This window comes from Hylobates moloch, unplaced genomic scaffold (assembly GCF_009828535.3).
Source record: "Hylobates moloch isolate HMO894 unplaced genomic scaffold, HMol_V3 SCAFFOLD_22, whole genome shotgun sequence".
NCBI classification, from domain to species: Eukaryota; Metazoa; Chordata; class Mammalia; order Primates; family Hylobatidae; genus Hylobates; species Hylobates moloch.
In genome coordinates, this window is record NW_026652297.1 from 32,472,245 (window position 1) to 32,499,960 (window position 27,716).

The following is a 27,716-nucleotide window of genomic DNA, read 5'->3' on the forward strand; positions in this document are numbered from 1 at the left end:
AAAGACAGTGGGATACTATTTGTTAAATAATATGATATTGCTCTTTTTGTAGACTCCAAAACGTCAGTTATCAGCAATTTGAGATTTAATCTTACTTCAGATAGATTACAGATTCTCAAAGTGCTTAGTCTCACATTTGTTTTTTGGCTTTTAAAATTCAATGAACATTTAGAGAGTATCACATGCTATTGAACTATACTGAGTTCTGCAGATGTGAAGATAATTAACGTGGTCTTGCTATCAAGGAGGTTATGGTTAGAGGAGGGTAGACATTTAAACAAATAGTGTTACAGTTGCTGAAATGGAAGCAAAGAGATGGCTGTCATGCATGCAGGGTCAGGGAGAGCTGAGTTACTTAGCAAAGGCTGCATAAGGTGAAAAGGGTCAGTGACTTGGACGAGTGTTTTTTCATACTGTAGGAAGCAGCCCATTAGTAGTTCATCAGACCAGTTTAGCGTGTCATATCTTGTGACAGTTACTATGGGACTGAACAAAGGTGGACGAATGCAGAAATGAAGACAAAGACAAAAGGATCTTTTTAAAGAAGGGGTCGGGAGCTCCTTGCTTCTAGTGAGCAAGGGTCCTGAGCTTTTACAGCCTTTCATATTTATTGGGTAGAAAGGGCAGGGAGGAGGAGGTAAAGGTCAGCTGCTTGATTTATCACAGGTTCACATGATTGCTAACAGGCTTCAAATGTGCCTATAGATAATTGCAAGAAACACTGTGCCTGGGCATGACTGCCCTCAGCATTCCTTCTGGGTGGCAGATGCAGTTTGTCAGTTTGCCAACAACCTGCATTCATGAGAACAGTTTGCTGTTTGTTCATATAGCCTCCAGTGTTATGCTGAGTTGGTCACAACCCTCATTCTTTTGGCCTCCAACAATAGCATTTATTTTTAGTGGAATAGTGTATCTCTCACACAGCAAGTATATTTAGTGAAACTTTGGTTTTATATCTGTACTAGTCATGTGAAATATATTTCTTAGCATAGATTTGTCAAGTCAGTTTGAAAACTGCTTTTCAGACAAATGGTAAGAAGACAGCTTGACTTAGCTTAATGCAGTGGAGCTAATGCTCCACCTTTTTTTTTTTTTTTTCTACTTTGTCAGGTTTTTTTTTTTTTCCTGTTTGAACTTCTTATTTGGGGCATAGGGGTTTTTTTTTTCTTTCTTATTTACTTCTACTCTTTAGGGATTTCTACTCCTTTGGTCCCTGGAAAACCAAGGTCCTTTCATTACAAGGCAAGGGTTACAAACTCAGTATCTACAGAACCAGCAGGCTGGGTGGAGACTAGGGCCAGCTGAAGAATTGCCCACTTAAAAGGGCATGTGCTATTCCAAGTTTGAACTCATAGATTCTTTGATGGAATAGAGGGTTAGTGATCTTACAGTGTTTCTTTTAATATTGGAAATACACATTTTTAAGTGAAATCTCTAGATGTTAAAATATTGGTAGCGAATCCAAAGTTTTTAAATACCATATGGGCCAACCAAAACATATCTGCTAGCTAGAATTGGCCTGAGGGGCTCCAGTTTGCAACCTCTGTAAGTGAATCTCAACATTCTTTCATAATAGGTAAAGGTTGTCTCAACTACATCTATTCAGCCTAAATATGTTTTTGTTTTTGTTTTTTTTCCTTAAGAATTTCAGAGTAGTGAGATGCTGCTTTTGGTATGAGGAAAAGCAAATTTACTAGCTTCATTGCCCCGGTAAAATGTTGCTGGGTCATAATATGATGGTGACTCTGATTTCCTGTGGATCTGTGAAGTTCAGTATTACACTTATTTTCTCCAGTACCCCAGGAATTTCTTTATAGCTGTATAGGGTAAATATTGTCCTAAGATTTGATAAAGCAAAAAAATCTTTTTTTAAAGGGTGAAGTCAATTTCCAAAGTGTGCATCTATGTGCATCTGATATTATAGAAGAAAGTCCCTAGGACTTGGAGTCAGAGGACCAGGATTTGAGTGTTAACACTGCTATTTACTAGTTACTTTACCTTGAGTAAATTACTGACCCTCTCTGAGTGGGCCTCAGGTTTCTCGTTGTTCCTGTCCCTATTACCTCATCAAGTTAATGTCAGATAGAAAGCACTAAAAATTGCAAGGTACTCTGATAAATGGCTGCTTTCTTTCCCTTGTAATTCCTCAAAAATTGTAAATTTATATAATATTTATCAACTTTCTGTGTCAAGATCTTTAGGTGAAGAACAGTTTTCTGTGGGATTTATCAACTTCATGAAACAGACCAATATCCAGAAAAATACTAATACCAGAGATACAAGTAAAAAAACAAAAGATCAGCTCATCATTGTGAGTAAATTCCAAACAAAGCTTCTCCTATCTAGCCCTTTACAGAAAAAGCTTGCCAATCCCTGTATTAGACAGTTCAGATCTTGGTATTTTCAGTGACATTAAGCAATGTTTTATGTGACAGAATGGGAGTTGTAGGTGGTGACACTGAATATTCTTGAATTTATCTGTTCTTTTCCTGCACTTTATTTTTTGTCAACTCTTGGGTCAAATAATTTTAATATTCTTTAAAATAATTTAATATTCTTAGCTGCTTAAGGAAAAATATTGTATAATTAATATAGAAGTCCTAAAATTTTCACCCTTCCTGTTTGAAATAAGGCTTTTTCAGGTCTTTAAGAGTTTCATTAAAGAGTTCTGTTGTTCATTTTAGCTTTAATTTCCACAATTTAATCTTATTCTTTCTTAGAACCATGGGTCTAGTAAATAATCTTGTAAAAATAAAAGAATCTTTGGTTTTTACACTGTCCATTCAAATAATTCCCTTTCATCAATTTATTGCATTTTTAGATCTCTTCTCTTCCCCCCTCCCCCAAAGAGATGGAGTCTCACCATGTTGCCCAGACTGGTCTCTAACTCCTTGGCTCAAGTGATCCACCCACCTCAGCCTCCCAAAGTGCTGGGATTACAGGCGTGAGCCACTGCACCTGGCCTGATCTCATTTCATATTGTCTTGGGGGAGGGAAGGAGGATATAGTAACCAGATTTTCATTTAGTTTTTCACTTGTGTCAGCAGAAAAAAAAAAATTAGGTGAAATTTGAATGAATGGTTATAGGAACTTAATTTAGAGCTATTTGTGCTATATTTAAATGGGTTTTTTTTACCCCCCAATTATAGGACGCTGGACAGAAACATTTTGGGGCTACTGTGTGCAAGTCTTGTGGTATGATATATACTGCTTCCAACCCTGAAGATGAAATGCAGCATGTACAGCATCACCACAGGTTTCTGGAAGGAATCAAATATGTGGTGAGCCAAAACTTAGTCTTTCAGTTTGTTCTAGAAGTAAAACTACTTTAAAAGAGACATTTCTTTTCCACCACCCAGCTGGAAAAGTTAACTTTTAATGATGATGTTTCAAGCTTAGTATCTCAATATAGGATAAATATTTTGTAAACACTGCATTCTGAGCAGAGCTGAACAGTCAAGATATACAAAATTCAGAGACCTACAGAGATACCCTCTTCCCACTATAGTGTTGTCTTTATAGATAGCCTTAGAAAAAAATAGCCTTCCCATGACTTCTCCAGGTTTTTTCTGAGAGGAGAGGTCCCACCCATTTATTAAACACCTTTCAAGTCCAAACACATCCTATCATTGGCCCTATCTTTATGATTGTACCTGCTACTCAGATACATTCCTTTTTCCCTATGTTTATTGCCACAGTTAATGCCTTCACAATATTTTTAGCCTGTTTATTGAAACAGCTTGCTTTCTGGGTTCCCATAGTGCTACCAGAAATAACATTTTAAAATATAAGTCTAGGCCGGGTGCAGTGACTCACGCCTGTAATCCCAGCATTTTGGGAGGCCGAGGTGGGTGGATCACCTGAGGTCAAGAGTTTGAGACCAGCCTGCCCAACATGGCGAAACGCCGTCTCCACTAACAAAAAATTAGCCAGGCATGATGGCAGGTGCCTGTAATCCCAGCTACTCGGGAGGCTGAGGCAGGAGAATTGCCTGAACCTGGGAGGCGGAGGTTGCAGTGAGCCAAGATTGTGCCACTGCCCTCTAGCCTGGGTGACAAGAGCGAAACTCGATCTCAAAAAAAAAAAAAAAAAGCCATAAATGAAACATAAGTCTAGTATGATTCTACATACTTCTGGAAAAAAAAAGTTCCCGCCAGAAGTTTGGTGCTCTTTAATCTGGCCTCAACCTTTCCTATATATGTGCATATAAAATATATACAAAAGAGAAAGTGTGTCTGTGTATAGTTTAAATTCTTGCCCTCTCTGATCTGATCCCTACATCAGCCAGAAAGTTCTTTCTAAAACATAGGTTCTGACATTGTCTGCTTCAAATTTGACAGCTTTCTGTTGCACTGGGAATAAAACCCAGACTCCTTACCTTGGCTGGCAGATCTCTTCATATTTGGCTCCTGCCCACCTTGTCACATGACACATTCCCTCTCCAGCTCTAAGCTCCTGCCACTAGAATAAGCCACATTCTCTGATGAAACCAGACTATACCATATTGGATTTCTTTCTTTAATTTGTGGAAACATACTGGGCATGTTATCCTTTATATATTTTGTATATTATTCCTGGGTTGCAAATATGTTCTCCCTGTCCCTTTTTTTAAGGTTTGAATTTATATTTTTGATATAGTAATACTTCCACATGATTCACATTTCACAGAATGCAAAAGTATATCCAGTGAAAAGTGTTTCTCCATACCCCTTCCAGAAACCTCGTTCCCCTAGCTATAGGCATCCAGCATTAATAGGTTCATCTATATATCTTCCAGAGATATTTTCTGCATATACAAGCAAATACCGTTACTTGGATTTTTTTTTAACCTTTTTGTGGTGTATATTGCTACAAAGAAAACAAAATTTTTATTTAGCTAATTTGTGACCTCTGGTTTCTTAAGTCAGGAACATCATCTCAGTCCCAAAATTAGTAAGTTTTTCCTACATTTAAAAATTTTATAGCTATAGATTTTATATTTAGACATTTAATCCACTGGAAGTTTTTCAAGACATAGTTTTAGAGATGGATCCTTATATTTTTCCTAAAGGACTGCAAAGTGTGCCAACATTACTGTTTGACTAGTTTATCTTCCACACTGATTAGCAATGCCACCTTTGATGCATACCAAATTCCTACATATAAATGGGTTTGTTATTGGACACTTCTGCACCATCCATTTGTTCCTGTGCTAGTGCCATACTTTTATAAATATAGCTTCATACTGTATTGGATGTATAGTTAGGTAAGTTCTCTTTCATCCTTCTCTGTAAAAAATATCTTGACTTTTTCTGCACATTTACTCTTTCAATTAAAGAGCCTATCACGTTCCCCTCAAATGAAAAACCTATTCGAATTTTTATTGAAACTAGTCAAACTAATGCCATTTTCTCTAGGGAAAAAAAATCTTAGTATAACTTAGGAACTTAGTATAGCACATACTATTATATAAACTTAGTATATACTATAGTATAAACCTAGTGTATACTTAGAAACTTAGTATACCTCTGATTGATTCATATCTTTGATGTCTTTCAGGAACATTTTATAGTTTTGTCATGGATCTTATTAAATTTATTTCTAATATTTCAACCTCATTTTTTCCAATCAGTCAGTTACACCAGATTTTTTTCCCATTCTCTGCACCTTTGCTTATTCAGTTAGTTGCCTTAGCCTGAAGGCAAGTTAACCACCTTCCCCATTATGCTCACTGACATCTTACCAAGGTTTTTAAACCCTTTTCAGTACCATAATACTTCAGTATCATTCAAACACTAGGGCCACATGCCAAAGCACTATGCTGGGGGTTGAGGTTAAAATAGTTGTAAGACTGCGCCCATCTGTGGTCTTGTCAAGCATAAGGGACAAACATATAAGGACTTTTACTTAGCCTTTTCTTGGAATTTGGCTTATTCTTCTACCCCTCCCCTACCTGCCCACTGGTCTTGAACTCCTGACCTCAAGTGATCCACCCACCTGGGCCTCCCAAAGTGCTGGGATTACAGGTGTAAGCCACTGCACCTTTACCTCTTTACCTTGTTTTATAGTCATATACATGTCTCCAGATAGGATATCAGCTTGTTGAGGCCAGGTACCTGTTTTAGACATCTTTTATTTCTCTTCCCACATTACTTTTAGTTGAATTTCATCTTTTTTATATCTGTTATTGTTTAGCCTTTTGTCTTCTCCACATCAAATTAATTAATGTTGGTTTTTTTTCTCTTCACAAATTAAACTGTGACCCTTTTGTTTTCCTTTGGCAGGGTTGGAAGAAAGAACGTGTAGTAGCAGAGTTTTGGGATGGGAAAATCGTGTTGGTTCTGCCACATGATCCAAGCTTTGCTATCAAAAAGGTATGGAACATTATCTTTTTAACTCTTGCATTTCCCCACCCCCAAGAAATCAACCTGTGTTGAAGTGCAAACCGCCTTTGCTGACAGATAATTCACTTGGGTACCTGCTTAATGATTACTTTCGTAGCAATTTATACAAAACTAAGAATTGTAGGACAAAGTAGTAAAGAAGGCAGATAAGTCTCCACAGCTTATCTTCTATGTTCATCTTTCCCTTGTGAAAGATAAACTAAGCTTTCAGTGTTGAGAAATTAATGGCCCCTAGGGTCTATTTCTTATATTGGTGTTGCCTGTGTTTCTGAGATTGGGTGTTTAGTCACTGTGAATAATGAATAAAGCTAAAACAAATCTGTTTTAATGCTTCCTATTCCTTATCCCTCCCAGGTGTCTGAATTTCTGCTAAAGTGATCTTTAAAATAGGTTCTTAAAACCTTGTTTCCACAGTAGCAGCTACATGCATCAATAGTGAAATAATTTTGGAGGTGTATAAATTTAAGAAATGGAAATTAAAGAGTCTGAAGTAACAGTAATCATACATTCTGTGTATATAAATATGTATAGTTTCTATTGTACTTTTTAAAACATTCACCTGTCTTGGTTTTTAAAATCATTAGGTAGAAGATGTCCAAGAACTTGTTGATAATGAATTGGGCTTCCAGCAAGTTGTTCCTAGATGTCCAAACAAAATAAAAACTTTTCTTTTTATATCTGATGAAAAGAGAGTAGTTGGGTGTTTAATTGCAGAACCCATCAAACAGGTATGGTATATTTCTTTTAAATTATTGGCATAATTTGCATGCTAAATAAAGAAAAGTTGGGAGAATTCTCAGCATTTAAGATTGCTACCATTAATGACATTCTTCCTAATGAAATATCCTTGACCTAGTGGATAATTGAAGTTATTTATTTCCATTAATATTTGAAATTTTGCTATATATAAACAGGATAGGTAAGCCAGTCTTTTATGTTCATGTGGTCATTTCCACAGCTGGATTATAAAGTCTAGTGATTTTAAGTAAGCAAATCTATAAACCAAGGTTTTTAAACATGTGGCTTAGTGAAGGTTAATATTTTTGGCAAAGTAGTCATTACTTATCCCTTAATTAGAATCTAATTTAGGTACTAATTAGCAATGTTCTAGAAGACATAGTTTCTCCTTGTGTTATTAGAAGTTGGAGAGAAAAGCAGCTTGTTTGTATTTTTGCCCGTATAAGTGATCAGTTTGGCCTTTTCCTTCCCCCTCAGCTTTATTAAGGTATAACTGACAAAAATTGCAAATATTTACAGTGTACATGTGATATTTTGATATAGGTATACATTGTAAAATGACTAAATCAAGCTAATATATCTATACCTCACATACTTACCAACTTACTGTGATGAGAACATTTAGATCTACTCTCCTTGCAATTTTCTTTTTCTTTTCTTTTCTTTTTTTTTTTTCTGTTTTTGAGACCAAGTCTCACTCTGTTGCCCAGGCTGGAGTGCAGTGGCATGATCTTGCCTCACCACAACCTCCACCTCCTGGGTTCAGGCGATTCTCCTGCCTCAGCCTCCCAAGTAGCTGGGACTATAGCCGCGTGCCACCGTGCCTGGCTAATTTTTGTATTTTTAGTAGAGACAGGGTTTCACTATGTTGTCCAGGCTGATCTTGAACTCCTGACCTCCTGATCCGCCTGCCTCAGCCTCCCAAATTGCTGGGATTACAGGCATGAGCCACCGTGCCCGGCCTCTAGCAATTTTCAAGTATACATTAGCTGTAGTCATGCCATACAATAGATCTGCAGAACTTACTCATCCTAACTTAAACTTTGTACCCTTTACCAATGTTTCCCCATTTCTCCCATCTCTCACTCCCCCAGCCTGTGGCAACCACCATTCTACTCTGCTTCTATGAAGTAAGCTTCTTTAGCTTCAGTATGTGAGATGTTGCACTATTTTTCTTTTTTGCTTGGCTGATTTCACTTAGCATAATGTCCTCCAGGTTCATTCATGTTGTTGCAAATGTCAGAATTTCCTTTTTAAAGGCCGAATAGTATTTACCACATTTTCTTCATTCATCCATTGATGGACACTTAACGTTGATTACATATCTTGGCTATGAATAATGCTGCCATGAACATGAGAGTACAGATTTCTCTTCAACATACTGATTTCAGTTCCTTTGGATATACACTCAGAAGTGGGATTGCTGCATATGGTAGTTGTATTTTTATAGTAATCATTCTAACAGGTGTGAGGTGATCTTTTTTTAATTTGTATTTCCTTGATGAATAGTAATGTTGAATGAGCATTTTTTCATATGCCTATTCCTGATTTATATGTCTTCTTTTGAGAAATATCTATTCTGATTCTTTGCCAATTTTTTAATCAGAGCATTTGTTTTCTTGCTATTCAGTTATTTATATATTTTGGATATTATCTCTTGTATATGCAAATTTTTTTTCCAATCAATCAGTAGGTTGGTTGGTGTTTATCCACTCTGTGCTATGCAGAAACTTTTCAGTTTGATGTTACATTTCTTTCTTCTTTTATTGCCCACACTTTTGGGGTCATAGCCAAAAAATTATTGCCCAGACCAATGTCAAGCTTTTTTCTCATTTTTTTTCCCTTATAGTTTTATAGTTTCAGGTCCCTCATTTTAAGTCTTTAATCCATTTTGAGTTGATTTTTGTATGTGGTTTGAGATAAAACTCCAATTTTATTCTTCTGTTTGTGGATATTCATTTTTCCCGACACCATTTATTGAAGAGACTGTCTCCTTGCCCCATTGTTTGTTCTTGGCATGTTTGTCAGACACCAGTTGACTCTAAATGCCTGGATTTATCTGTTTTGTTCCATTGGTTGCTGTGTTTTTTAATGCCAGTAGGAGTGCAATGCCCCTCAGCTTTACTCTTTGGTCTAGATTGCTTTGGCCGTTTGGAATCTCTTATGGTTCCACAGGATTTTAGGACTGTTTTTTGTATTTTTGTGGAAAATGCCATTAACATTTTGATAGGGATTGCATTGCATTTGTAGATTGCTTTGGGTAGTATGGACATTTTAACAATATTCTTTCAAGCCACGAACGCTGGATATCCTTCCATTTATGTGGATATTCTTCATCTTTCATCAGTGTTTTCTGGTCTTCAGTGTATGGATTTTCACCTCCTTGGTTAAATGTATTCATAAGTGGGGTTTTTAATGCTATTGTAAATGGATTGTCTTCTTGATTTCTTTTTAAGATAGATCATAGTTCGTTGTTCCTGTACAGAAATGCTACTGACTTTTGTATGTTGATTTTATTTCCTGCACCTTTTCTGCATTTGTTTATTCTAATAGTTTTTTTGGTGGAGGCTTTAGAGTTTTCTGTACATAAGTTCATGTCATTTGCAAACATGATTTAACTTCTTCCTTTAAATTTGAACGCCTTTCTTTTTTCTTCCTAATTGCTCTGGTGAGGAATTCCAGAACTATCTAGAATAGAAATGATGAGAGTTAGCATCCTTGTCTTGTTCCTGATCTAAGAGGAAAAGCTTTCAACTTTTCATTGCTGAGTATGATGTTAGTTGTGGGCTTGTGACAGATGGCCCTTAGTATATTGAGGTACATTCCTTCTGTACCTAATTTGTTGAGAGTTCTTATGAAAGGATGTTGGATGCCTTTTCTGTATTGAGATGATCATATAGTTTTGTTCTTCATTCTGTTAATATGGTGTAACACATTGATGTGCATATATTGAGCCATCCTTGCATCCAGGGATAAAGTCCACTGGATCATGGTGTACTATGCTTTTAATGTGCTAGTTTGCATCTGTTTATCAGGGATATTGGCTGGTAACTTTTCTTGTAGTGTCCTTTTCTGGCTTTGGTATCAGATTAATTCTGGCCTTGTAAAATGACTTTGGGGGTATTCTTCTTCAGTTTTTTGGAAGAGTTTGAGGACTAGTATTAGTTCTTTAAATATCTGGTAGAATTTAGCAGTGATGTCATTACAGATGCTTTCCTATGATGCAAGTTTTTTTTTTTTTTCCTTAAACTGATCGAATCACCTTTTTATTGGTTAGTTTAGATTTTCTGTTTCTTTATGATTCGGTATAGGTAGGTTGTATGCTTCTAGGAATTTATTTCTTACAGGTTACCTAATTTGTCGATATATAATTATTCATAGTCTCTTACGATCCTTTGGACTTCTATGATAATCAGTTGTAATGTCTCTTCTCTCATTTGTGATTCTGTTTAGTTAAGTCTTCTTTTTTCTTTAGCTAAAGGTTTGTCAATTATCTTTCAAAAACCAACTCTTCATTTTGTGGATCTTTTCTATTTTTCAAGTCCCTGTTTAATTTATCTCCACTGATCTTTATTTTCTTCCTTCTACTAACTTTGGTCTTTATTCTTCTTTTTCTAATTATTTGAGGTGTAATGTTAGGTTACTTGAGATCTTTCTTCTTTTTTTATGTAGAACTGCTTTTGCTGCATTCCATAGATTTTGGTATGTTGCGTTTCCGTTTTCATTTGTCTCAAGAAATTTGTCAATTTCCCTTTTAATTTCTTTGATCCATTGGTTGTTCAAGAGCATGTGGTTTAATTTTCACATATTTGTCAGTTTTCCACTTTTCTTCCTGTCATTGATCTCTAATTTTATACTGCTATGAATGTTCTGTGTGCACTTGAAAATAATGCATTCATTCTGCTGCTATTGGATGGAATACTATATGTGTTTCTGTCAGGTCCATTAGGTCTGAAGTGTAAGTTCAGTGTTTACTGGCTGAACTGAGTGGCTCACACCTGTAATCCCAACACTGGGAGGCTGAGGCAGGAGGATAGCTTGAGGCTAGGAGTTCAAGAACAGCCTGGGCAACATAGTGAGACCCTGTCTTTACAAAAATTAGGAATGGTAGTGCATGCCTATAGTCACAGGTACCTGGGAGGCCGAGGCAGGAAGATTGCTTGAGCCCAGGAGTTTGAGGCTGCAGTGTGCTATGATCGCACCAGTGCACTCCGCTCAGGGCAATAGTGAGACCCTATCTCTTAAAGAAAAAAAAAAAAAGTTCAACATTTCCTTATTGATTTTCTGTCTGGATGATGTATCCATTGTTGAAAGTGGGATCCTGAAGTCCCCTACGATTTTGTATTCCTGTTTCTCCTTTCAGAATCCTAAATATTTACATATTTAGGTGCTCCAATGTTAGATGCATATATATTTACAACTGTTTTATCTTAATGAATTGACCCTTTTATTATATAATTACCTTCTTTGTCTCTTTTGATGGTTTTTGACTTAAAATCTATTTTGTATGATGTAAGTATAGGTACTTCCTGTTCTCTTTCGGTTTCCATTTGCGTGGAGTATGTTTTTCTGACCCTTCACTTTCAGTCTATGTGAGTCTTTTGTAGGCAATATTTAGTTGAGTCTTGTGTTTTTATCCATTTAGCCCCTCTGTGTGTCTTGATTGGCAAATGTATTCTATTTACATTTAAAGGAATTATTGATAAATAAGGATTTACTATTGTTTTGTTTTCTGGTTGTTTTATATATATTCCTTTCTTCCTCTCTTGCTGTCTTCCTTGGGATTTGATGATTTTCTGTAGTGGTATGCTTTGATTTCTTCATCTTTTATGTATCTACTATAGGTTTTCGCTTTATGGTCATGAGGCTTACATAAAATATCCTATAATATAACAGCCTATTTTAAGCTGATAACAATTTATATCACCTACAAAAGCTCTGCACTTTTTCTCCCTTCAACATTACTAATTTTACAGTTTACATCTTTTTATGTTGTGTATTTATTTAAAAGCCCTTTTCCTTCTTTGATCTCAAAGAAGTAGACTGTTATGTCCTGGTAATAGGCAAGATGTAGCCAACTAACTCTTCTCTTCTACTCTCAGGTCAGAAACAATGTTTTGTTGTTGGTAATTAAAAACTAAATACACACCTATCAGAAGGGTAACAGTACGTAAAAAATTGAGACAATACCAAATGCTAGTGAGGACATGGGGAAACTAGATCTCTCTCACCTTGTCTGTAGGAATGTAAAATATTACAGCCACTCTGGAAAAAGTTTTGAAGTTTCTTTAAAAACTAAACATAGGCTGGGCTCAGTGGCTCACACCTGTAATCCTAGCACTTTGGGAGGCCAAGGCAGGTGGATCACCTGAGGTCAGGGGTTCAAGATCAGCCTGACCAACATGGTGAAACCCCGCCTCTACTAAAAATACAAAAATTAGCTGGGCGTGGTGGTGCAATGCCTGTAATCCCAGCTACTCGGGAGGTTGAGGCAGGGGAATCACTTGAACCCAGGAGGTGGAGGTTGTAGTGTGCGAGATCGTGCCACTGCACTCCAGCCTGGGCGACAGAGTGAGATTCCGTCTCTTTAAAAAAAAAAAAAAAAAAAAAACTAAACATGTATTTACCATATGATCCAGCCATCGTTTTCCTGGGCATTTAACTAAAACAAAGGAAAACTGATGTACACACAAAAACCTGTACAAGAATGTTAATAGCAGCTTTATTAGTAATAGCCAAAACCTGGTAACAACCAAAGTCTCCTTAAATGCTTTAGGTGAATGATAAGCTATGATACAGCCATGTGATGGAATATTACTTAGCGATAAAAAGTAACAAAGAATTGATATACTTAACAACTTGGATGAGTCTCAGGGGCATTATACTGAGTGGAAAAAGGCCAATCTCAAAAGGTCATATGGTATATGATTTCATTTATATAGTATATAACATTCTCATAGCCATGGGGAATAAATTGGTGGTTGTCAGGGACTGGGAATGGGAGAGGGGGTAGTGTGGATGTGACTATGAGGAAGAAGATCTTTGTGGTGACTCAGTAGTTCTGTATTTTGATTGTGATGGTAGTGAAATGAATATACAGGTGTGATTAAGTGTCATGAAACTATACACACCATTATACCAATGGTAATTTCATGATTTTGGTATTATACCAGTTATGGAAGATGTAATCATTGGGGAAAACTCAGGGAAGGATACGTGGTCCTCTGTAGTGGTTTTTTTCAACTTCTTATGAATCTATTTCAAAATAAAAATGTTTAAGAACTTGAAATGCCAACCAAATTTCATAGTTAATAGATATAAATCTTCTTTAGTGTTACGGGTTTCTTTAGGTGGTCATATATACATTTTAGGATGGAGAGAATGAGAGAGGTTTATATACTTTATTAAAAGGAAGAGTCTAATGTTTACAATTGTTTAAGAGGAAAGTTTCATAATGCTATGGGACACACTAGAATGTGTGAATGTCTCAACACCACTAGTTTTTTTAAAGCATTATGTGACTAAATGGATAAGAATTTAAGAAATAGAAAATATTTTTTAACATATTTGGAGATATAAGTTAAATTTTCGATACTTATTTAAGGAATTTTTTTTTAAAGCAGTGTGAACTCATCTGTAGTGTTAGCTATAGATGCTTCTGTGTATCATTGCAGGCATTTCGTGTCCTGTCTGAACCAACTGGTCTGGAATCCCCAAGCTCTACAGAATGTCCTAGGGCTTGGCAATGTTCAGATGTACCAGAACCTGCAGTCTGTGGGATAAGTAGAATCTGGGTTTTCAGACTGAAGAGAAGAAAGCGCATTGCAAGACGACTGGTTGATACCCTCAGGTAAGAAATAAAATGGATCTAGATCCAGAACCTTAGGTTCATAGCTTTCCCAGAACCTCTCGGCTTCCGAGCTAAAGGGAAGGATATTGGTAAGATACTTCTGTATAAATACTATCAAAGTCAGGCTAAGGAAGGTATTGGCACTAGAAAAACCATACTAGATGTACTCAGTCTAGGGCACATTCCAGGTCTGAAACATACTAGCCCACTGCTTTTCAAACTACCTGTGCTAAAGGACTAGTTTAATTTGTCACAGACCAACACTAATAAAATAAAAATGGATTGCTGGAAAAAAATAGACAAAACAAAAATACAATCTCAAATTGTTATTAGACTTAAGAGATGTGAAATTACGCTTCAATAAATATAATCTATACAAAGTAAAGTTTTTTTGTTTTTTTTTTGAGACGGAGTCTCGCTCTATCGCCCAGGCTGGAGTGCAGTGGCGCAATCTCGGCTCACTGCAAGCTCCGCCTCCTGGGTTCACGCCATTCTCCTGCCTCAGCCTCTCCGAGTAGCTGGGACTATAGGCGCCCGCCACCACGCCTGGCTAATTTTTTGTATTTTTTAGTAGAGACGGGGTTTCACCGTGGTCTCGATCTCCTGACCTCGTGATCCGCCCGCCTTGGCCTCCCAAAGTGCTGGGATTACAAGCCTGAGCCACCGCGCCCGGCCACAAAGTAAAGTTTGGAAAATTACAGAAGCTGTACATGTTCATTGATAGTGACTAGATAATGAAGACTTGCTGTAACTCATAAGCATAACTAAAAATGTGGATTTGTGAGACAATCCATGGAACGAGAGAAAATAGTTGCAAATCATTTGTCTAAGGAGGGTCTAATACCCATAAAATAATTCTTATAACACAATAAAAAGACAACACAATTTAAATGGACAAAGAATTTCAGTAGACATTTCTCCAAAGATGAATTGCAAATGGTTAATTCAACATAAAAACATGCTCAACATCTTTATCAGGGAAATCACAAAACAAAACCATAGTGAGATCCTACTTTAATACCCAGTAGGATGACTGTAATCAAAAAAACAGACAAGTGTCGGTAAGGATGTAGAGGAAACTGAAACCCTTGTACATTGCTGGTAGGAATGTAAACTGGTGCAGTTGGTGTGGAATACAATCTGATGATTTCTGAAAGTTAAACTGTTATGTAACCTAGCAGTTTCACTCCTAGGTATATACTTAAGAAAAGAAAACATGTCCACATAAAACCTTGCACATGAAGGTTCATAGCAGGATTATTTATAAAAGCCAAAAAAGTATAAATAATCCAATCTGTGATTAATGGATAAATGTGGCATATCTATACAATAATAACAATGGGATGTTATTCAGCCATAAAGGAAATTCTGGCACACGCTGCAACATGGAGAAACCTTGAAAACATTATGCTAATTGAAATAAGTCAGTTGCAGAAGATTGCACATTGTGTGATTACCTTTATATAAAATGTCCATAAGAGGCAGGCAAATCCAGAGGCAGAAAGTAGATGTGTAGTTTCCAGGGACTGAGGAAAGATGAATGGAGAGCAACTAATAATGAGTACGGGGTTTAGGATGATAAAAATGTTCTAGAATTAGATCGTGGTGGTGACTGGACAATATTTGTTAACATACACAAAACCACTCAGTGTACACTTTTAAAGGGTGAGTCTTACAGTATATGAGTTATATCTCAACCAAAAAAATGAGTCTCCAGTTTTAATTCCCATGTACACACTTTGAACTAACACTATGTATTGATGTTTAAAGTTTCCAATGTCACGAACAAGCTCGTTTGCTAATTTACCTAATCTAGGTTATATGGATGAGTTTCACAACACTTGCTCTCTCAATTTCTACACATATTTCATTGTGCAGATAATAGGTTACAAACCAATAAGCACACTTTGACCAAACCAAAGACCACACTTTGGAATAGTGTTATTCAAGCCTCTTGCATTCTATGCCACTTTTAAAAAATAAATGCCAACACCATTATGGGGACCGGATCTTGGGCCATAAATCCTAGTCAATCATATGTACTTACAAAGGGGATCAGTAGGAAAAATTGGTATCTTAAAAGATTTTTGTTTGATTAGTTATGAAATACTTTTCTATGTTTTATATTAGATATATAAATTTGGTATGAGGAATACCAGTATCTAACCTAGTTCTACCATATTATGTATTTAATTATAGTTAATATATTAGAAGCTTGTATCTTCTAATTGAATCAAATTCTAATTTTTTATTCTGAAATAATTTCAAACTTGCAAAAGAACAAGAGTAGTAGGAAGCCTTTGTCAAGATCTATTAAGTTCAACATTTACCTCATTTCCTTTACCATTCTATGTTTAGATAACCTTCCTGAATTATTTTGTTACATATATTACGCCCCTTTACCCCTTCATGCATTGGTGTGTTTTTCTTAAAAACAAGAACATTCTCTTATATAACCATGATACAATTATCAAATTTGGGAAATTTAATATTGATATAATGCTTTTATCTGACAGTCCATATTTCACTTTTGTCTGTTGTCTCAAATGTCCTTCATGGCAATTTTTTATTTTTTATTTTGTATTTATTTATATTTATTTATTTATTTATTTTTGCCCAGTATCACATACTGCATTTAGATTTCACGTCTGTTTAATCTTCATCTTCCCTAATCTGGAACAATTTCTCAGTCTTTCGGCATGGAAGAATTTGAAGAGTGCAAGTCAGTTATTTTATAGATTATCCCTCAATTTTAATTCTTTTTTTTTTCTTTCACAAACAAGCTGTAGGAGATGTTGAATTCTTTTGACCATTTCCTTATTACTTTTAATCCTAAGGTAAGCAAGATCAAGGAGAGTTGTCAAAATGCAGATTAGTTTTTCCCTTCTTAAAGCTCTCAGTGGATGTTTTCTTTCATTGAGGTAAGTTGTGTGGCAGAGACGTGCCATGATTCCAGCCTGGGGACAATGAGATCTGTCTCAAAAAAAAAAAAAAAAAAAAAAAAATATATATACACTATAAAAGTATATATATACTATATAAATATATATATAAACTATATAAATATGTACATAAACTATATAAATATATATAGTTACTGGTTAAAATTGGTGATTTTTTCTAATTATCTTTGGCTTTTAATTAGCAATATGATCTTTTTTTTTTTTTTTTGGTTGAGTTGGAGTCTCACTCTGTTACCCAGGCTGGAGTGCAGTGGCGAGATCTCGGCTCACTGCACCCTCCGCCTCCTGGGTTCAAGTGATTCTCCTGCCTCAGCTTCCCAAGTAGCTGGGACTACAGGCATGCGCCACCACGCCCGGCTAATTTTTGTATTTTTAGTAAAGACGGGGTTTCACCGTGTTAGGATAGTCTCGATCTCCTGACCTCGTGATCCACCCGCCTTGACCTCCCAAAGTGCTGAGATTACAGGCGTGTGCCACTGCACCTGGCCTAGCAATATGATCTTATATTAGTTGCTCTTTACCATGGATATCCTAGAGTTAGGTGGATGGTTCCCTTTGCCTCTCATCAGAATTTTTTCTGGACCTTAGTTTTCTCTTCTGTGAAATGATATCATTAGACTTTTGTCTCTAAAATATAAGGCATTTTTTCACTTACTAAAAATAAGGTTAAGTCAAGAGTATTTACTTAAATTGTGCTCATGTTAATTAGAATGTTAAGTTGCTTCCATCATTAAATCATCTTTTCTTCTCTTTTAGGAATTGCTTCATGTTTGGCTGTTTTCTCAGCACTGATGAAATAGCATTTTCTGACCCAACACCAGATGGCAAGTTATTTGCAACCAAGTACTGCAACACTCCTAATTTCCTTGTATATAATTTTAATAGTTAAAGCTGATTTCAGTTATAAAGGAGTTACTATCTGGATAAGTTCAGAGAGCTCCTTATTATAAAATACAAACTAATAAATATCAAAATAAAAAATACCAAGACTCACACTCATACACACACACACACACACACACACAGACACAGACACACACACGTCAGTTTTGTTCCTTATGAGTTGAAAAGTCAGGAATAAATTTTTTGAAAATTATCTGGGGATTCAAAGAAAGGAAAAATCTTTGGGTGATTTGCTGATTAGCACTCTGAATGTTTAATTATGAAACTTGGTAGCTATAACTGGAAAATTACCTGACTCTTATGTAAGAGTATTAAATACAAAGTGATTTTTCTCTAGAAATGTGACCTGGTCTTTTATAAAGCACACTCTTAGACCAGGATTATCTAATGCCACATCAGAAGCAAACAGGCAAATTTAAACTTGGGCAAGTAATTTCTATGCCCAATTTGTAAAGGGAATTTCTGAATTTTTTTTGGTTTGTTTTAATAGAAGCATGGGTCTCACTATGTTGCCCAGGCTGGTCTGGAACTTTTGGGCTCAAGCGGTCCTCCCAAAACGCTGGGATTACAGTCATGAGCCACCATGCCCAGCCTAATTCCTGACTTCTCTATACAGAGTCTTCACTTGATAGGCACTCGTCTGTAGTAACTCAGTTTGAGTATCTTTAGAAAATGTTTAGAATTTATTTGTAACAAGATGTTAAGGAATAAGATTATCCCATATGCATTTCTGTAGAGCAGAATTTTATAGCTTAATGTTTAATCTTTTTGAAAATAAACGTTTACCTGTCATCAGATTTAATTAAAATTATACTTAGTAATTGCACTATTACTTAGTTAATTTTTGTTGTATGGAAATATTGGTAGTACTACTTTGGGAACCTGTTACTGACAATTGATGTCATTAACAAAATGCCTAGTTGGATTAGATGTTTCATTTTCTAATTTTTTGCTTGTTTAAAATGCACCTTACTTGTTCCGAGATACTTGGCAAAAGTCTTTACAAAATGTATGGTAATAGAACCAAGGTTGGTAAATATACATAGGCTGGTGGATCAGAGACCATGGAACTGTGTAAATACACTTAAATGTTCACACATTTTTCTAGTATAATTCTTGGATACTTTAAAAAGCAAAACATTGTTCAAATTGTTTTGATTCTGAAAAATCATTCAACTGCTAACTGGCAATAAGACTCTAGGCAAGTCATTTTCCAGATTGTAATTATATGTAGAAACTATTCATCTGCATTCATTTTATTTGCCTGTAAGTTAACATGTTTCCAAAATTTAAAAGCCTGGGTTCCCAAAAGAATGTGGAAGTATTAAAATGTATGTAATTATGCAAACATTTTAATGCTATTTTCTGCACTTATTTCTTTTAAATATTTTATTTAAAAATTTTAATTAACATTTTGTTTGCTTAATGCTTTTGTAATGAATCAATTAAAGTTATTTTATACAACTAAATCTGATTTTAATTATATTTTATTATGAAAATAGTATATGTTAAATAAAATTCAGATAATACAGAAATAGATTGCCAAAAGAAGAGGCTTCCCTTAATCCTGCTTTGAGTTTAGTGCTTATTACTTTAGATTAACTAAATACATATGCAGTTATTTTGCATCTTGCCTCACTTCAGTATGTCTTAGATATGTTGTATTTCAAAAACTATTTCTATTTTAAATATTTAGCATGATTTGCTATTGATACTGTTGGCTTGGTTGGGTGTTTTTTTTTGTTTGTTTGTTTTGTTTTTAATTTAAGTATAACACATACAAGAAGCAAGTGCACTGAGAAGGTCTCAAAGCAACGATACCCCAGTGGCAATGAGCACACCTACCACCCAGATCTTGGTTGGTCTCTTTCTTTTTTTCTCCCACCCTGGGCTGAAGTGCAATGGTACAAACACAGCTCGCTGCAGCCTCGACCTCCCAGGTTCAAGTGATCTTCCCACCTGAGCTCCCTAAGTAGCTGGGACTACAGGTATGTGTCACCACGTCTGTTTAATTTTTGTATTTTTTTTTTTTAGTAGAGACAGAGTGTCACCATGGTGCCCAGCCGGTCCTTAAGCTCCTGAGGCGCTTGAGCTCCTGAGCTCAAGTGATCCTCCCACTTCAGCCTCCCAAAGTGCTGGATTATAGGTGTGAGCCACGGTACCCAGCCAGATCTTGCTTACTAATACCTTCTTCCACAAAAGGACCTGGGGCTCTTTGGAGAAATGGCTCATTCTAGGGATAGGGCAATGAATGTACAAGATAAGCCTAGATCACCTTGTACAGCAATCCCCCCTTATCTGCAATTTTGCTTCCCACAGTTTGTTACCAAAAATATTACATGGAAATTTCTAGAAGTAAGGAATTCATAAGTTTTAAATTGCCCACCATTCACAGTAGCCACAGTGGGTGATAAGTGCTCAGTTAAGATGGAAAAGGCATTAAATTTGTGGGCAGAAGACATGCACAAAAACATATTCCTATTGAGGGTAATCAGGTTCAGTACTGTCCATGGTTTCAGGCATTCTACTGGGGGTCTTTGTCATAAATTGTGCCCATATATGTGTATGTCTATTTCTGCCTGTGTATTCTTACTAATCTTATATAGGTTCTATTTATGCTAATACCAGACTGTGTTAATTATAATATTAATGTTTGCTATAGTATTAGTACATGGTCCTACTTTTTTTCTTCAGTCTATTCTTGGACTTTGCATTTCCATATACATTTTAGAATCAATTTATTCCACAAAAAGCTACCAACAACAAAAAAGCCTGTTGGGATTTTATTGGAATTGTGTCAGATCTATAGATCAATAAAGGACTGATTTTTAGACTTGCTCAAGTATTAGATACTTTTTTTTTTTTTTAGGTGGAGTTTTACTCTCTTGCCCAGGCTAGAGTGCAGTGGCACTGTCTTGGCTCACTGCAACCTCCGCCTCCCGGGTTCAAGCGATTGTCCTGCCTCAGCCTCGAGTAGCTGGGATTGCAGGTGCATGCCACCACGCCTGGCTAATTTTGTATTTTTAGTAGAGATGGAGTTTCACCATGTTGGCCAGGCTGGTCTTGAACTCTTGACCTCCAGTGATCCACCCGCTTCAGCCTCCCAAAGTCCTGGGATTATAGGCATGAGCCAGTGTGCCCAGCTGTTACTTTTTTTAAAGCCATTGGGAAAAGTGTTTTAAGCTACATCTTGTTTGCTGATATATAAACTACAAGTTTTCTGTTTTGACTTTGTATTCACAATCTTTCTAAACTTATTTAATTCTAATTTATCTATTTCTATCTACATAATATCTGTGAATGAGTTTTACTTCTTTTAGAATCTTACAGCTTTTATTTTTTGTTCTTACAATATTGCATTTCTAAGATCGCCAGTCTAGTACAGTGTTGAATAAAAGCAATGGTAGGGGGCATATTTGTTTCATTGCTGATAATAGGTAAAGTTTTCAACATTTTACTATTAAATATAAGGTTTATAGTTTCTTTGTAGATAAATTTCTAATATTAAGGAAGTTCCTCTGTCTATTCCTAGGTTTCTAGGAAGCTCTCAAACATCTTGAACAGATACTCAGGTTTTGTAGAAAGTCTTTCTTCTTTCTTTGGAGATGATTTTGATTTTTCTTCATTGTTAATATGGCAGTTACATTGTTCTTTGAATGTTAAAGCAATCTAGCCTTCCTGAACTAAATAAACCAAACCCAATTTGGTCTTGATGTTTTCTTTTTTATGTTATTGGCTTCAGTGAACTAATTTTTTTTCTTTTGGACTTTTCATGTGCTCATGAATAAGATTGGGTATCTGTAGGATCTGTATTAGAGTTTTTTCACTCATGACATGTCTTTTTTCTCCATAGATGAGTTTTGCCTAGGGGTTTATCAATTTTGTTAGTATTTTTGAAGATTGGCATTGTTAATCCTATCATAGGTTTTCTATTTCCTATAAGTTTTAATTCCCCCCCTCCCCCCAAAGGAGGGGAAGTACTATGCTCTGAATGTGTTCCACCAAAAATCGTATGTTGAAACCCTGTCCCCCAAGATGATGTAATACCATCGTAAGTTGTGTCTTAGGAAGGTGAATGGGTCATGATGGTGGAAGGAACCCTTAGGGATTAATGCCCTTATAAAAATAGAGGGTCGGGGACCTCCCTTGCTCTGTCCACCATGTAAAGATACAGCCAGAAGGTGCCTTCTATGAGGATGCCCTCACCAGATACCATCTTGATCTTGGACTTCCTAGTCTCCAGAACTATGAGAAATTTCTGTGGTTTGAGGCACCTCATTTATGGTATTTTTGTTATAGTAGCCTAAGATGGGAGGCTTGTTTTGTTTTTCCTAAATTCTTAGCTGATATATATATAGCATTTTTTATATATATAGTTTTTATATGTAGCATTTGTTTAGTTTAAAATCCTTTCTAATTTTTATTCTAATCAACAGATTGTAGAAGATTAAATAGGTACCAGGAGACATGAAAGAATCATCTTCAACATTTCTCAAGCAGCTGCTGATTATCTCCTTTTATGGAGGCATAACCAGCTCCTGGAGGCTTCTACAGATTCCAAAGGGAAAGATTTTCTGGGAGGTGAGAAAGCCACTTGAGAGAAGGCTATTCTGATTTACTAATTAATTCAGTGTAAAGGTAGTCCTGGGCATGGTAGCTCATGCCTGTAATCTCAGCAGTTTGAGAGGCCTAGACAGAGGTTGCTCAGGAGTTCCAGACCAGCCTGAGCAACTTGGTGAAACCCTGTCTCTACAAAAAATACAAAAAAAAAATTAGCCAGGTGTGGTAGCACACACCTGTGGTCCCACCTACGCGGAGTGGGAGGCAGAGGTGCAAGGATCACTTGAGCCTGGGAGGTCGAGACTGCAGTGAGCCATGATTGCCCCACTGTACTCTAGCCTGAGTGACAGAGCAAGACCCTGTCTCAAAAAAAACAAAAAGCCCTCAGCCAAGTCACATGTTGCTCTTTTGAGAATGAGGGAAATGTCCAAAAAGATAACATCTGAGATTTAGAGCAAGTTCTAGAACAAGAATAAAAAAAAATTTTCTTCCAGTTGGTAGCAGATTGTCTGCAATCTTGTGTTGAGGATTTCTAGGACCTCACCAGACTCAAGGGGCAATGCATGCTGGGATTATTTTGTAATGTCTACCATAGACAAGGGCTGTGAATTTGCTGGTCTTGTCCTTGGTATTAGTTTATTCCTATTAGATATCGCAACTGTAGGAACTGGAAATAAATTTCTCAATGAAAAGCAATGGCTTATGTATTAAAGAGCCAGTTGAAGAAAGATCCAGTTCCTGCTTTAAGTCTTAAAGCAGGAACTGCTATTCCTGCTAGGAAAAGAATGGCCTGGAGAAGCTGCTCTGTTGGCTTGGCAAAGAAGAGTGACACATGTCAGAGTGAGGATAAGAGACCCTATTGAGTATCAGGATGCGAAATTATACATACATTTTTCTACAGATTAAGACAACTTCCAATTTACTTGTCACATTATTTTGATGGAATAGATGCAAATTAATGTTCTGTGTCCTTTTGCTTGGTACAATCTTATACCAAAAGGCATTCAGTGATTTCTAGGCATTTTTAAAGTTCAGAGTGCAGTTGTTCCTATTGTTTCTAAGAACGCCCTGTGTCAGTAATTTTTAAAATTCTGTCTACAACCCAAATCTAGGTATACCACCTACATTGGCAATTCAGTAATTTGGAAAATTCCCAGGGGACTGTGGCTAACAGAAACTACTGATCCAAAACACTTTACAGATTAGCAAAATAAGGCCAAGAGAGGGAAAGAAACCTCACATTTACTCAACAAGTTTAGTGACAACATTCAAATCAGTGAAGTATAAAATAATGCTGAGACACCTTCTGGCACCCAAAGTGTCCTTTATTCTTTATCCTATTTGAGTTTTATTGTTTTTACACAGCTGGGAAATGCTTAAGGTACAAATTAATAAATTTTAAACTCAGTATGGAAAATACATTTAATAAATTAAAGCAAAAACCAAAGATGAGGAGATCCAAGAGATCAAGACAAGCTGTAACCAGAGTCTGAAGTATCCAAGAAGCTACTCTTTTTGAGGCATATTCTCCTCAGCTTCCAGTTATCATTTGACAAACACATCAGCAAAAGGTTCAGTGTTTAAACAAATGTAGACTTTATTTTGTACTGTACAAAGTGCTAATTTCAGTAGATCCATTAAAATAGAGAATATTTAAGAAAGATCACTAATAAAAGTAATGGTCATTCAATTTAATGTTACACAGTTTACAGCGTTTTACTGCTAGTGTTTTAAGTCAGCATGAGCAGTATCAAAGTACTTATGTAGCTAGTTTCTAAAACTTTACAGAAAACCCAGTACAATTCCAAGTGCTTATAAGCCAATATAAGCATATTTCATATTAGAAACGTTATCCGTATGTTAACAAGAAACTATGGTCCTCAAATATGCCAATTTTAGAGAGTCTAATAACTACTGATAGTAACTATATAAATGTTTTGGAATAGTTATTTACGTAAGCCACACTTCAGCTGAGGTGATCACTAGACATCTGTTTCCAGAGCTTCAACAATGTGTGCAGCAGAAGGACGATCTTTAGGGTCTTCATTAGTGCATACAGAGAAGAGTTCAATTACTTTCTGGTATGATTCATCCAGTTCTTCCATATTAATAGGTGGCCTAGTTCCCAAGGCTGCATAGTATGCTTCATCATCAAAATCACTTTCATCAAAAGTTTTATCTTGAAGGAGTTAGAGATTGAAACAATAAACAAAATCACTTTATGTCATGGAAAAGTTTAATAGCTCACCCTTCTCCTGAAACAAGAATTTATGGTCCAGTATGCTTTCCATTCTGCCACAGACAGAATGGAAATGTCTTCAGTTGTCCTGCCATCAAGTAGATTTGCTTTAGTCTTGGATTTATAGGTTATCGACCCCTACTCTTACTCTTTCTATGATAGTTTTCCAATCATTTTCTCAGGAAAGGGAGTTTTTAAGATAATTTTTTGCTTCTCTGGATAGCCTCAATTTTTCTCCCTATTCTCAATCTATGTCTCATTTGTGTGAGATTAAACTTTGGTGGTACCAAATCAGTCATCAGTACTAATACATATCTTAGAAAGATAAAATTATATAAACTAATCTTTAGTGTGAAATGAGAATGGGATTTATGTTAGAAATTGTATTCATACCTTCATCATCATCATCATTTGAAAGATTAATGTGTGGAATCGATAAAGTCATCATTTCCCACAAAGTAAGGCCAAAGGCAAATATGTCTGCCTTGTCAGTAATAACACCGTTCTCCTCCACAGCTTCTTTGGGTTTCCATGGCTCTGTGCCAATGTAACAAGCCTCAGGGTCAGTCACTGAAACAAGCAAGATGGTTATGAAGGCAGGAGCTACAAATCACGAAAAGGCAAGCAACCCAAAGGGAAACGGGCAAAATGATTTGAACAAGTAGTTCACAGGTTAATCAGTGTAGCCAGAAAATGTAAAAATACACTTAACCTCAATAAGGATTACTTTCTACCTTTCAGGTTGGTAAATATTCAAGAAGCTGGTCAGTTGGCAGGTATGTAGAGAAACAGCAATTCTCTTACAAATTAGTAGGAATATAGAATGTGGATGTTGAGATTACAGACTCTGGAGCCAGACTGCCTCGCTTGGGTTGGTTCAAAGACATGTGCAAGCTGCGTGACCTTGAGCAGATCACTTCTAGACCTGAATTTCTTCATTTTGTGAACAATATTAGGCTGAGAGAAGTACCATTTCTATGCTTCCATGATTTGCTATGTCAAAGAAAAGGGAAAGGGACCAATCACACATAGGCTCTTTTTTTAAAGCCCAAGAAAGAAATAGGTCCACTCACATTTCCATTTAAACTTGAGTCAACTTGTCAATTTCAATGAAAAAGCCAGCTAAAATTCTCATTAGAATTGGACTAAATCTCTGGATCAATTTGGTAAACAGTAACATCTTAATAGTATTGAGTCTTCCAAACCACAGTCATGTATTTCTCCACTTAGTTATATCTTACTGAATTTTCTCAGTGATGCTTTATAGTATTCATTACAGAGGATTTAGACTTTTTTGGTTAGATTTATTCTGAAATATTTTGGGTTTTGGTACTTGTAAATAGATTTTAAACAATTCCATTTTCAATTATGTACTGCTAATACACAGAAATGTAATCACTAACTTCACTATAGCTGTTTTATAGATTCCTTGGGATTTTCTACCTAAACAACATATCAACTGCAAACAGGGACAGTTTTGTCTCCTTTCCAATTTTGCCTTCTCCATTTTCTTGACTTATTTTAGTGGCTAGGGCTATAGGACTGCTAAATAAAACTGGCAAGAGCAGGCATCCTGGCCTTGTTCCCTACTTTAGTATGATACCTGCAGGTTTTTCTTGTAGATGGCCTTTCTCAAGCTAAGATCCCTTCTATTTCTAGTTAGCTGAGAGGTTAATCTTTTTTTAAATCAAAAATGGATGCTGGATTTTGTCAAACACTTTTTCTGCATCTATTGAGATGATATGTAGTTTTCAAATTTGATTAAAGACTTAAATGTTGGACCTAAAACCATAAAAACCCTAGAAAACCTAGGCAATACCATTCAGGACATAGGCATGGGCAAGGACTTCATGATTAAAACACCAAAAGCAATGGCAGCAAAAGCCAAAACAGACAAATGGGATCTAATTAAAGAGCTTCTGCACAGCAAAAGAAACTACCATCAAAGTGAACAGGCAATCTACAGAATGGGAGAACATTTTTGCAATCTGCCTATCTGACAAAGGGCTAATATCCAGAATCTACAAAGAACTCAAACAAATTTACAAGAAAAAAAAACCCATCAAAAAGCAGGCAAAGGATATGAACAGACACTTCTCAAAAGAAGACATTTATGCAGCCAACAGACACATGAAAAAATGCTCATCACTGGTCTTCAGAGAAATGCAAATCAAAACCACAATGAGATACCATCTCATGCCAGTTAGAATGGCCATCATTAAAAAGTCAGGAAACAACAGATGCTGGAGAGGATGTGGAGAAATAGGAATGCTTTTACACTGTTGGTGGGACTGTAAACTAATTCAACCATTGTGGAAGACAGTGTGGCGATCTCTCAAGGATCTATAACTAGAAATACCATTTGACCCACCACGGAATACTATGCAGCCATAAAAAAGGATGAGTTCATATCCTTTGCAGGGACATGGATGCAGCTGGAAACCATCATTCTCAGCAAACTATCACAAGGACAGAAAACCAAACACCACATGTCCCCACTCATAGGTGGGAACTGAACAGTGAGAACACTTGGACACACCGTGGGGAACATCACACCCTGGGGCCTGTTGTGGGGTGGGGGGGAGGGATAGCATTAGGAGAAATACCTAACGTAAATGACTAGTTAATGGGTACAGCAAACCAACATGGCACATGTATACCTATGTAACAAACCTGCACATTGTGCACATGTACCCTAGAACTTAAAAAATTTTGTTAATATGGTGAATTTTATTGACTCCTCCCCCCAGCTTTGAGGTATAATTAACAAAAATTATATATGTTTAAGGTATACAACTTGATGTTTGATATACGTAAACACTGATCTCATTGCCACAATCAAGCTAATTAACATATCTATCACCTCATATAGTTACCATTTTTTTGTGTGAGAATACTCAAGATCTACTCTCAGCAAATCTCAAGTGTACAGTATTGTTAACAAAGGGCAGGAAGCTTCCATTATGCAGGATGAGTAAGTTCTGGTGACCTAACGTACAGCATAGTGAGGACATTGATTCTTGAATGTTACAACTTTTCCTTCCCGGAATAAGTCCTAGTTGGTCAAGATGTAGTGTTCT

General features: G+C 36.3%; 2 protein-coding genes across 2 annotated transcripts in view; one reads left to right on the forward strand and one right to left on the reverse strand.

Annotated features, from left to right (window-relative positions):
* The window catches only part of ESCO2 (establishment of sister chromatid cohesion N-acetyltransferase 2), a 30,454-nt gene extending 11,161 nt beyond the window's left edge, over window positions 1-19,293 (forward strand). Inside the window, exons 6-11 of the mRNA XM_032143384.2 lie at window positions 2,194-2,311; window positions 3,150-3,281; window positions 6,264-6,353; window positions 6,968-7,111; window positions 13,796-13,971; window positions 17,691-19,293. Coding sequence (XP_031999275.1) covers window positions 2,194-2,311; window positions 3,150-3,281; window positions 6,264-6,353; window positions 6,968-7,111; window positions 13,796-13,971; window positions 17,691-17,823 — 793 coding nt within the window. The 3' untranslated portion in view covers window positions 17,824-19,293. The remainder of the gene's footprint in view (window positions 1-2,193; window positions 2,312-3,149; window positions 3,282-6,263; window positions 6,354-6,967; window positions 7,112-13,795; window positions 13,972-17,690) is intronic.
* Window positions 19,294-23,701: 4,408 nt separating this feature from the next.
* PBK (PDZ binding kinase) overlaps window positions 23,702-27,716 on the reverse strand; it is a 28,193-nt gene continuing 24,178 nt past the window's right edge. The window contains exons 7-8 of the mRNA XM_058433566.1: window positions 25,030-25,239; window positions 23,702-24,576 (exon numbers count right to left, since the gene is read on the reverse strand). Coding sequence (XP_058289549.1) covers window positions 24,380-24,576; window positions 25,030-25,239 — 407 coding nt within the window. The 3' untranslated portion in view covers window positions 23,702-24,379. The remainder of the gene's footprint in view (window positions 24,577-25,029; window positions 25,240-27,716) is intronic.